Source organism: Tribolium madens, unplaced genomic scaffold (genome assembly GCF_015345945.1).
Source record: "Tribolium madens isolate multiple individuals breed KSU strain unplaced genomic scaffold, Tmad_KSU_1.1 Scaffold_19;HRSCAF=116;Tcas5.2_LG9, whole genome shotgun sequence".
Taxonomy (NCBI): domain Eukaryota; kingdom Metazoa; phylum Arthropoda; class Insecta; order Coleoptera; family Tenebrionidae; genus Tribolium; species Tribolium madens.
Genome location: NW_025400983.1, coordinates 150,470 through 162,992, shown reverse-complemented (window position 1 = coordinate 162,992; position 12,523 = coordinate 150,470). Strand labels below are relative to the sequence as shown.

Genomic DNA, 12,523 nt, shown 5'->3' with positions numbered 1-12,523 from the left:
TAAGAGATTGACATAATTGGAATTTTCTCAAGTGAAAAAGATGTAGGCTGAAAGAGGCTCAATCAATTATTTGTAATGAAAAAAATCTCATAACGTTTTATTCAATAATATCTACTTAATACACTTAAATAAGAGAAAAATGTCATCGCTTCAAGACTTAATGGAATATTGATGTATTGTCAACAACGGCACTCTTCTTCGTTTTGAAGCGTCTCGACGTCTCGACACTTGTTGATCGCTCGAATTTCCACCAAATGTCTCTGGTACGTAATCAATCCCCGGAGGAAAGCTCGCGTACGAATAATAATCACTCGATGCTGACGGAAAATATTCTAAAAAGCACAACTGAAACTTTCAACAAACAACTCCAACTCACCTTCAGGAGGAATTTCAGCGAATTCCGGCTCAACTTCGACGTACGCCTGTTGATTGTGATGAAAAAGCTTCGATACTAAAAGGATCATCGAAAGCACCGCTGCAATTTTAGCCACACTAAGAGCTTTTAAAACTAAAGCTCCCACAGCAGAAAAGGCAAGAGTTGCCATCGTTGCGAGCTTATAACCGATAATCAAACTAACAGCTGCGGATTCTGTGTAATCCTTATATCCTCGTCCTTAAAAGATTTTTTTCGAAATTACATTTTTTGAAAGAAAGTCTTACCTAGACCGACTTGTAAAGCTTCTTTATCAAGGGCTTGACTCACACTAAGAGCTAACCCGCCATAGTCCATGATTACTGAATGTCTTTGCAAAAAAGTGGTGTTGGGGAGTTTAGAATCGACCAAATGAACAACAACTCCATCCCCAAGGTTCCATCCTCTCGAAGAAATCAAATCTCTCAACCACCCACCAGCGGTGATTTTGATAAGAAACAAGACACTAACAAGAGTAAGCTGCATTATGGCAAAGAGAAGAGTCAGCTCTGACATTTATATTAAAGAAACTTAACCAACCCTAACGTTGCGTGCTTTGTGCATACGGATGCATCTAATTGCAAGATGCATTGGCGTGCAGCAAAGCAAAAAGCTTGATTGAAGAAGAAGCATGTGACACGATTTAATTAATGTAATGTTCTACCTACTTAGTGGGAACGAGAAACTGCAAAGAATCCTAATCAAATATTGAAATTACTTTGAAATTTGATGAATTATTAATGGTTCATGTGTTTGGAAGCGAGTGGCAGACGAAAAATGATATTGGTGCTCGACAAAAAACGATTCGCTTTTATCATATTTTGTTTTATTGTCGGGCGCTTCAGACAGTCTCGACTTACGGTTTTTAACTCATAAATCAAACCCTACACTAACTCAACAAAAAATTCGAGTTTTCCAAAAAATTATCAAATTACTTACACATTTTGTATTTTGTGTGACATATCGAAATCTGTCAAGTGGGACTAAAAACTCAAGAGTAAAGTTGGTTGCATAAAATGAACATTTGCAAAATGAACATAGTGTGTAGTCATGTATTGTACGAGTAAACACCTATTCAATTGTTCAAATATTTAACCTGTATTAAATAAATAATAAACATTAATTTGTTTTTTATTTTTATTTTGTAGTACGTATAGTAGTTATCTTAAAATTAAACTGCATTTCATTTCATAAAAAAAACTTCAGCTTTAATTAACAAAATTTTTATGTAGTTTAAAAAATACATTTTATTACCTATTGAATGTTTGATCTTCAGAATTTAATCATTTATTATTTGTATGTTATACGTATAAGCAGACAATTGTAAACTTTTTAATAAAAATGCACAGTTTAATTAAAAACATCACTCTTTTGTGTTTTGTTTGTTCCGATTTTAAAAATTTTACGTTTTTAATAAATATCGTTTTTCGCCATGACATCAAAGAAGTTTTTTTTTAATATTTTCTTCTAATTTTAAATTCAATTCCATATTCAGTATGAATAGATTTGCATTTATTCTCGATTCTAATTAATCTAATAAAGAATCTCCAAGTTGGCCATAAAAACCAGTGAACTTAACAACAATCATCAGTGTGTAACTCATTTAGCTACACTTTCCCCCCCTGTTTTATCACGACAGTTAGTCTTGTGAAAACAGTTGGAAACTTCCCTAAACCACTTCGACCAGAGACACGAATTACACAGTGCACCCTAATCGACGCAATTACGAAATTCTGCCACTCGGTTGAATCTGACCAGACGTTGAAAAGTCGCGTGGTTTTGTGGGACTCTCAACCATATATGCAAGATGTTTCTAATTCAGGAAAATTTCTAAACCATCACGGATCTGTTATACTTGCACTCATTAAAATCGTTAAGCAACTTATCCCACTTTAACACTAATTAATTTTATTGTGTCGGTTCGTGCAACTAATTTAGCGAAATAAACGTCTCCCTTTTTGACGGAGAACCGCCATCCAATTTCCTTAGCAATAAATATGTACTTCCTGAGACATGTCACGCTGTGATTTATTAAATTCTTGGTAAAACAATCAACTAATTAAACTTTTGTGTAATCCACCTCAAACTTGATTAAATCTGAAGCGGTTTCCAAACAAATCTCACATTTTGCTAACTCTATTCGGAATTATTTACAAGCGACGGTATTTTTAATACAGCAAATTTAAAATAAGATGTTATCTCCAACTCTGCAAAATTTTATGTCTTGTGCACAGAAATAACGTAATAACCACACAAGCGTTGCCAACAATTTAATTAACTAGGTGTTAAATTTAAACGAGGATTAATTAGACACCTGTTAGTAAGGTAACAAGTTCATAAAATGTTAAGTACGTAAAAGTTAAGGAAAAATTCTTTGTTTTGCTTTTAATAATTCTTTAATAATTATTTTTCAAAAAAATCAGTAGACGGTATCGCTGAAAAAATTAATTATCGAATCAAGTTGAAGTTCAAGTTAACTGTAGCCGGGCTTTTGACAGAATTAGTTTTCTAAGTCTGTACCACGCAATTTTTTTTTTGCAAAAAAAGTTTAACCCACTAATATAAATTTCATATTTATACACGGTGATTAGAAAAGATCGGACAACGGTAATAGGAGCTTAAATTTTTTTTTATAATTTTTCTAGGCAGCGTAGTTTTAAAAATATATTTTTTTTTTAATATGGCTCAAATTAGCAATGCTAAAGTATGTCTACATTTTGAACCATTTTGTGCTTGCAGTCAATAATTTGAAACGTTTGTTATTATAGAAAAAAAAGAAATTTTTACTGTACTGTTACTAACTTTACTCCTTCGGAAAATCTATTTTATACAACTTGAACTTATTTTTAAAGCTTTTTTTAATATTTTAGATTCATATTTTAACGCCTCTTACTAATAAAACACAAAATACCTTTTTTTAATAAATAAAAATTGATATCAAAGTTGCATTTTTGAACAATTATATTGACCCAAGAAAAGTTGGTACAGCAATTTTGTTTGAAGTTTTGAGAGTAATTTAACGATTTTAAAAACCACCAAGTGCTTTCGAATCTCACTGTGTATACCACATCTGGTAAACAATGTCAATAAAATTTTATAATGTACTGAGTCGTGTTTGTTATCTTTACATAGTGTCAGATTATTGTTTATTACTTTCACAAAGATGTATGTTGGTAATGTTGAAAGGTGAAAACAAGATAGCAGATCATCATAAAAAAATATAAAGTTTTTAATTAAAGCAAGCGAGAACTAGTTTGAAACACTTGGATTAAAATGTGTAAAGTCCATAAAACGTATCTGACTAATTAAGAATAATTTTAAGGTTTGGATTCTTAGAATTTCATCGTTTTACAGATCACGGATTGTAGAGTTCAATGTTTCCGTTCCAATTAATTAAAAATGAATAATTTGCGACACTTGAGAGAAATGACATGTTTTTGAAACACGATAAAAACACTTGTGTACACTATTGATTTTAATCGATGTGTTTCCTTCACTCTTCCACATTGAACAATGCACATAATTTAGAACCAAAGAGCGAGAGTTGTCCCTTAAACTTGTTTAATAATCAAACCAGGTCGCTATAAATTTCCGTAGAAAAAACTACTCTGCATAATTGTCTGAAAGATCCCGTTTGAAACAATTTGGAAGACCGTTAAGTGGTGTTCCGTCTCCGGAGGGTTGCAGAGTGCAAGTGAGAAGAATCCTCGAATGGCTTGTATTTAAGTAGAAGATGTGGATTTGAAAGGCCCGTCCGGATGTGTTCTGATTGCGTTCTAATTAGCGAAAAGGCGTTAGAATCTCGTATCAGCTGACCTTAACTCGCTCTAGATATCATCGAGAAAAAATCAGGAGATGAAGACCATCACCAGCGGCCATACAAGAATCGCACTTGTACACAGAGAGATTGTGGAATTCGCTTAACCGGGTCAGATGGACTAGTCGATCTAAATTATTGCTTTATTTTTTCCTCGTCTATGCTCCATTAAGCTCTACTAGATGAAAAGCAGCCACTTTTTTTGCTAGGATATATAAACGCGGTTTTGACCAACGGAAGCCACATTGCTTCAGTGTCCGCAACAACATCATGTGCAAGCTTCTGGTGTTGCTCTTGGCCGTGGCGGCGGCGGCGGCGTTTGTGACGGTGGCGGATGCAGAGACGGCGGACATCGGTCATGGGATGCAGATCCTTGGCAAAATCGTCAGACAATATCTTAACTCGCAACCAGACGATGTTAAGATTAGCGATGGAGTGCATCTGGTCAGTGTAAGGAGCGAAAACGACGCAAGGGCTAACACCGATGACAAGACTGTTCTTGGAGCCGTTGAAAACTACCTACAGAACCATGAACTCAGGATCAGGCTACCAGAACTCATGCCTGGAGAAGGATTTGGAAGGGCTTTCAAGGACGCCTTGGACAACATTGAAGGCAACGACGCAGGTATGGACACTTTTTCATTTTTTACATTCAAACATTTTGAAAAAACGTCAAGTGACTATAAAAATTAAAGTCAAATTTGGAACCATTGCTTTAGGAAGCGAATAAATAAACAAAATGGTCAAAAAAACTTTTATTCTTTTTGCTTTATTATGTATTATCTTCTTAATTTTTAGGAAAAATACTGCAATTGTGTAGATATTATTTTATTTTTTTTTAATTAAAGTTACATTGTCACAAAGTGAATATTTCAAATTTTATTAAAAAATATAAATAAAAAAACATAAAAAATCCTTGACAGAAAAACAAAACAAAAGTTAAAAAGATAAAAAATGGTTTTTCATGTTATCAGAATTAATATGAATTAATTTGAATAAAAATGTTCAAAAATTGATCATTTAGTAGGTATAGAGGGTGTTTCACATAATTTTACGAGGCACGCGCCTGTAAGATGCAATCAGTAATACATATTCCCTTACAAACTCAATTACGAATTTTGAAAAATTGGATAATCTTTTCTAATTTGTTCACTCTTTCAAAAATTACAACGTTTTTACTTAGTTAGTGATTAAGATAGATAAACTAGAATCATATTCATGCCGTTTCTTGAAAGAACAAATGATAATTGTTTCTGAAAAACTGCAGTTTATGACTATTAATAAAACATTGATTAGTTTGAAAACTTTTGTCATGGTTTCCAAAAATTAAATAATTCAATGTGTATTTTTTGTATCTAGTGTTTGTGACTTTTGTACCGGGTGGGGCATCCGTTAGGCCCAAAAATAAAATCCCCACTTCTAATTAAATAAAATTGTTGAATTTTTTCACACTTACCTGGGCATTAGTAAGGTACATTCTCTAATTTTTTGGTAATTTTTCATTCACAAACAAAGCCAAAAAAAAAATAAAAAGTAATTTTCTCATAAAAATTTTAATTCTAATTTTTATACTGACCTACGCAGATTCACTTCCTATAATTGTTTACAAAATCAGAAAAAAAATCCAATTAGATTTTGAATTAAACGCAATTTTCCATCTTAACTTTGAAAATCATTTTTATTTATGACCTGCTACTTGTGCCATCGTAAATTTAGGTGACAATGGGGAACTGCAGTTTGGGTAAGATTCTAGGTTTACAACAAAAAGACCCTTTATAGCGGTCGGCTACCAGTAAATGATTCTTTTGTTGGCAAATTATATCATTTTGTCATACCTAAATCACGGGTCTGGTTTGTGTTTAAATAAAAAAAGCGATTATTTGGATAACCAAGTCAAAATTTGAAATGGTGATATCAAATTTTGATGCGCTGACAGGTACAGATTCATTTAGTGTAGGTAAATTAACAGAAAGTATTCATAAAACACACAAAACTGTTACGGATTCATTTATTATCCAAAAAAATTAGAAAAATTCTCAAATTATACCCTATCAATAATTAGTTAGGTATATGAAATATCGCCAGTTTTAATTAATTTGAAGTCGCGATTTATCAAGTGCGCGTAACCGATGCCCCACCCTGTATATTTGGGTGCGTACATTAGACGCAAGCCTCGTAAAGTTGTGTGAAACACCCTGTATTTTCCTAACAGTTATTATATTTGCAAGTCCACTCAAAGAATCAGACCGAAGAAAAAATTGATTAAACTAAATAATTGAATTAAACCAAAGCCACTCTCCATTCACTGAGCAAACCCATTGATCAAATCCTAGAGTTGAACGTTTCTTTACTTAGGCATTCCACTGTACATTGGTTATGCAACCAGTAAAACTCACTTTTTGTGTGTTTGTAGTTGCCTACAGTTTTTTTTTAATTGTTGTTTCCAGGATCTCCTCGTGGAGGCGGTGGTGGCGGCGGCGGCGGTGGCGGCGGCAAAAAAGGCGGCGGCGGTATGGGTGGTATTCTCATCATGGGTTTGATGATGGGGAAAATGATGGCTGCAATCGGTCTCGGTGGTGTCGGTCTTTTGGCAATGAAAGCTTTGATGGTATCCGCATTGGCCTTGATGTTGTCCATCATTATCGGTTTGAAGAAATTAGTTCATTCGGGACATGATGAAGGTGGTCATACTGTCATCCATGCCACTCATGGCGGCCATGGTCATGAGTACAGGAAGAAGAGAGAAGCAGCCGATATGGCCTACAGAGCCTGGAATGCTTACAATGCCAGCTAAAGTGGAAGTGCTCTTTTGACTATTTATTTAGTTTGAGTGAATCGAATGGTGACCGATGGATTTCGGAGTTACTCTTCATTTTCTGCTTTCTTTAGGATTTTCTTCTAGTTTATATTTCTATAGGAGTAACTTTGGGATAGCTAAGATTTACATTATTTGTAAGTCTTGAGTCACCAGGTTTACAATTTTTACCGCTCAGTGCTATTTATTTAATTTATGTTTTGTTAATTATTGGTCGAATAAAGACCTGAATCATAAGATCCGGCTTTTTATTAACATTGACCCGAATCAACAACCAATTTCTCCATCCATTCCTCAGTTTTTTCTTCTTTGGAAATCTCCAAGTTCAATGAATGGTCATTACCTAGAAATACACTGACCCCGATCCATTAGACTGGTTTTATGGAATGAGGAACTTGAGAGAAAGATATTGAACTTGAAAGAAGAAAGAAAAAAAACAACAACAGGTTCAAAAGATGTCGACATTTTCGGTGGGAAAATAGAAAGTGTTGGATTGAATCGAGCTCATTGGGTCAATCAAGTGGTTAAGTGTGCTCTCTCTCTTACAATCTTAATGAACTTTACGGTCAAGGTAAAGAATTGAACGAAGTGCTGCATTGGACGAATCGAGTGCTTCTGCCGCTGCTCGCCGAACTTCTTCGGGCTTTATAAGGATATGATCAAGACCCAGAGACCTACATTTGCACCAGCCGAGACGAAGCAAGACTATGCGTGCTCCTGAACTTGTTTACACGAGACGATTATTATCAATGAATATTCATCAAAGATCACGGGCAAGGTGATTCAAATTTATTGCCACATGAGATTAAAAAAATTCGAATTTATGAATGAATCACAGAAAAAATTAACAAAAGCTAATAACTGGTAATGTGTCATTTATTAGTTCTGTCTTAGAAGCCGTGTTTAATATTGACACAACGAAAACAGTAAAGAAAGTCATTTCCTTTGAATGCTGCTCAAGAAGGCAAATTTTTGCTCTGGTATTTTGAAAAAAAGTTGATGAAACTTGTAATTTGGTTTAAATTTGAAATGTTTTAATAAATCCCTTCGGTTTAGACATTAAACTCATATATTTTGCCCATTTGGCCCCAAATTGCTCTAATGCTCTTACTGATTCACATCAAAGTAAATTGGTTAGTGACGCTCTACATGCAATTAGCATCAAGTAGCAAGCGAGTCCACTTTACCGCCTTGAATTAATCAAAGTAAAATATTTATCCGTAAAAAATTCAAATACTATTTCCACCTCATCTAAGTTATGTTTATTGGGTTGCCTACCAGCTCTCATATTAGAAATTTGTTTCAGACCTTGACCTCAACATCAAATTTCTCACATACCAGAAGCGCTGACCTCCAATACAATACTACCTTTAAACTATAACATTTAACATCAAGACAAATTGTAGAAATCACGATTTGCATATCTGTGTCGGAGATATTTCGCACACAATTACTAAGCATTGAATGAGTTTTAACCCCGAAAACACTTGAATTTTCAATAAAATATGAAAGCTATAAAGTTACACTTTGTTTCAGGGAAGATTCATCCGTCACATTAATGCTGCAATTGCTCTCAGCTGCTCGTTGAACCGCTTTGAAAATGTCTACAAGTTTCTTTTTAATGGAACCATTAGACGTGATGAGTATTGCAAGCTTCGATTTTAACGCCGCTTATGGATAAGACAAATAGAGTTAATGTCACACCGGAATGCCAAAAACACCAAATCATACAGAAAATCGAAACTCAAACGAAGTCGATGATTGACTCAGTGGATCATTCGGTTCAATCGTCGACCCGATTTTTGCTTAGTTGCGCTTACAATTGCACCTTTTTCATATTTGATCAAAGACAAGTGTTAACGTGCGTGTATCACTTTGAGTTTCTTTGAAAAGGCCAGAAAGCCGTTTCAGCAAGGCAAATATTGAATTCAGTTCCGGTTAAAGATTCTCTCCGGAAAACTTTATACCTAACTTAATTGAAAGTGCTAAAACACTTGTGGATTCTATGATTTTTAATTAAAAATAGTAATTTAACCGCTTTTATTATTATTAAAGACGTTTTTTCACTGGCAAACTTTCAACATACGCAATTCGACTACTCGTTGATTGAATAAATTAGGAAAAGAACCGGAATCGAGCCCGGATTTATATTTTCTGTAAACGATTCCGGGATTGAATTCAACTGGGGTTTATGTGATATGCCGATATAAGGGTGCGAGAATATAAAACGAAGGGCTTTTAAACAATTTTCTTGTTTGAGTTTTGTTCTCTCTTTTTCATTTTGATTGAATTCGACATGGATTTGATATACATCATGAATCTAATAAGATTATAAGTTTGGCACCTGTCAGTTGGTGACTAATGGAAATATGTAACGAAAGCTGTTCTAAAACTTTACGACAAATAAAATATACGATAGACCACGAGCGGTGACGACTTAATTGTCCCTTTTCGTCCCAATTATCAAAAATTACCTGCGGCCAAAAGTGTAGTCGCCTTTTTCAATTAATCAATCTGCCAGTGACAAAATTTTAGCTTCTCGTGAGATTTTCAATTAGTATAATAGCAGACATTAGAGTGAAATTCACATAGGATGCAATTCCAGTTTGCAACTCTTAGTTTCGTTTATCCCGCGGCAAATTTTTTGCTAGGAACAGTTATTTAACTGGGAATAGCTATCACTTTTCTCTGATTATTGGTTAGGTGAGTTTTGTGCGTCTTATTATACAGACAGCAATATGAAATGTTAATAGTGCAAAATACGGCCTAATTTTAGTAATGACAATAATAATTTCATGCTGACTGAGAACCAATAAAGGTTTGTATTTCTGGTCTAATTGAAGAAGACAAGAAATTTAATAATAAGGGAAATTTTTTTCTTGTTTAAATTGAAATGACAAGCTCAGGTGTTGAGGACAATATTTGCATGTTCTCTCTGTGATCGCATTCTGATCAGTTGATGTCATCGCCAGAGGTTCCGTTTTTCGACGATGAAACTGTTTTTCACTTTGATGAGCTTGAAAGACTTAACTTTTTTTGTTTGATACTAAACACTAAACTTTGCAATCGCTTTCCTTACTTAAATACTTGGTAATAACGTTTGCCAACAAGAAGACTGTAAATTACAAACTTGTAAAAAACTGAAACAATTAAGTTTCCAAGTCTTAAAGTAAGTCAATAATCAAGAGAATGTCAGGGTCAAAGGCCACATTGAAACATATACAGGGTGTTCGGTCCAAGTCGCCCCGGCTGATAACACCTAAACTTACTTCTTTTTTTCAAAAAGTAAATATTTAAGTAATAATATTCATTCTTGGTTTTCTTAATGAATGTATCAATTTTTTTAGCACATCCGGTGTGGCGGGAAATGCTGCCAAACTTCGTTTTTCAAATAGAACACTTGTTTTTTTCCTCGAAACAATAATAATTGGCATGAAAAATACGGTTAACCACTATTTATTACATTTTACTTTACATAATGCACTCAGAAAACAATTTAAATTTTTGAATTTTATTGCAAATTTTACAACGTAGGCAGATTTTACTTGTCAAGGTATTCATGCAAAAAGCAATATGCTTGGATACCGTTTAATTGTTAGTTTGACAAAGCCGAATTTGTCAATAAATTTTATTGACATCTTTAATAATGGATGATATTTAATTACGACGAATTGGTAGATTAGCCTGAAGTGTTTTTTAAGTGCAATAAAAATAGAGCGGAAGCTGAAAGACAGTATAGAAGAAAATCTAAGAGTTTCCCTAAGAGAATTCGCTCATCAACTGACAAATTAAATTTGTCAAACCAACAATTAAACTGCATTGAAGCATTTTTTTATTCACACCTTTCCTTCAAAATTAAAAATCAGACTACGCGACCAATTTCCTTATAAAATTCTAAGATTTAAGATGTTTTTTGATTGCATTGTGTTACGCAAAATGTAATAAATAGTGGTTCACAGTATTTTTCATGTCAATTATTATTGTTTGGAGGAAAAAAAAATATAGATGTTTCATTTGAAAAACTAAATTTGGTAGCATTTCCGGCAACACCTGATGTGCTAAAAAAATTTGATACATTTACTAAGAAAGCCAAGAATGAATATTATTACTTAAATATTTACTTTTTGTAAAAAGAAGTAAGTTTAGGTGTCATCAGCCGGGGCGACTTGGCCCGAACACCCTGTATACGTTTAAAACTAATTTCCCGACAATTCAAACAACTAAAATTATTATTAAACAAATTTAAAAATTAAAAAATAAAAGTAAACATTAACTCTCACAAAAACCGGTTTGTAAAACTCAGTCAATGATATTCAGGTTTCCTGCAAAACTGCGAAAACCTCCGCCCTGTAATAATAATATATTGACATCAATACATACAAATTCCCGATGGAAAACAGTTAGAGGCTTTGAATTAATAACCCATTTGGTATGTAACTATGATTTGACATGGTTTTACTTTTAATGCTTGTACACCTTCCAATTTGCCAAGTACTCAAACTTGCAAATTATCCTAACAAAACGATTAAACTACTTGCAACTTTTACTTTTGACTAGAAATTCAAAATGTGGATTTTGAAGCAAGTAGGTCATTAATAAAACGTTGTACCCCAACACAATACTTGTCAACGGTCAAGATTCTCCTAGAAAAGAAAGCATCAGACTTTTCACTGATGCGTACATATCCGGTACGTAAATAAAGTAAAAGTGACCAAGGACAAAATGACCCACATTGAACTTGTCCTGTATTGAAGCAAGTTCAACCGAAAAAAAAAAGACTAATTGCAGTTTTTACAATTGTAAAAAGCGGACCTCGATTTTGGCCTGGCGGAACACCCAATTAAGGCCCTGAACTTGCTCGCCAATGAGCACAAAAAATATATTTATTTTTTTCATCTATATTATTTATTAAATTAGAAACGGCACAGTTGCTTTATTTTTTCCTCTTTTTGTAAATTATTATTTTAATTCCATTAAATAAAATTTTTACCATAATTGTGTGCGACAACGTTGCGTGTTGAATTATAATTTTTGATGTTTCTTGTAAAGCGTTCTAATTTTTTTCAAGTCTAGACGAAATTTTGCTTTCTATCGTCGATAAATGATGTAATCCAAATTCTAAGATTTTTTGTGATTTGTTTTTTTACTGTTGTGATCTGCGATGCATGTCAGTAAGCGAGAGTGAAGCTGTGAGAAGAGAGAATTGAACTAGATTACGTTGGTAGCACCTTATGTGTGCCGGGTCAGGTACAGTGACCCGATAGTTGACCTAATCCGCCCTCTATTTCCGGTGTTGGACATCAGGAACAAGCAATGTGTAATTGTGGGTGCTATGAAGCGCATAGACCTTAGGTGCATATCGCACACAGGTCCAAAACGAGGTTAGCAGCTACAATGAGAAAGCGGTCCAAGATATCGCCCCGCGGCCGTCATTATAGTCTCCGGACCCAAATTGTGCTAAGCCTCTGAGTAGGAGGGA

The 12,523-nt window shown here is 34.0% G+C and overlaps 2 protein-coding genes across 2 annotated transcripts; one reads left to right on the top strand and one right to left on the bottom strand.

Moving 5' to 3' along the window:
- Positions 1-72: 72 nt before the first annotated feature.
- LOC123015683 lies at positions 73-1,379 on the bottom strand. The gene is made up of 4 exons (XM_044415558.1): positions 1,352-1,379; positions 661-878; positions 377-613; positions 73-332 (listed from the first exon to the last, which is right to left on the bottom strand). Exons 1-4 carry the CDS (start codon positions 1,372-1,374, stop codon positions 151-153), a joined length of 660 nt encoding a protein of 219 aa, XP_044271493.1. The 5' UTR covers positions 1,375-1,379; the 3' UTR covers positions 73-150.
- A 3,084-nt stretch (positions 1,380-4,463) lies between these two features.
- LOC123015679 lies at positions 4,464-7,281 on the top strand. Its single transcript, XM_044415554.1, has 2 exons — positions 4,464-4,854; positions 6,677-7,281. Exons 1-2 carry the CDS (start codon positions 4,500-4,502, stop codon positions 7,021-7,023), a joined length of 702 nt encoding a protein of 233 aa, XP_044271489.1. The 5' UTR covers positions 4,464-4,499; the 3' UTR covers positions 7,024-7,281.
- The last annotated feature ends 5,242 nt before the right edge of the window (positions 7,282-12,523 follow it).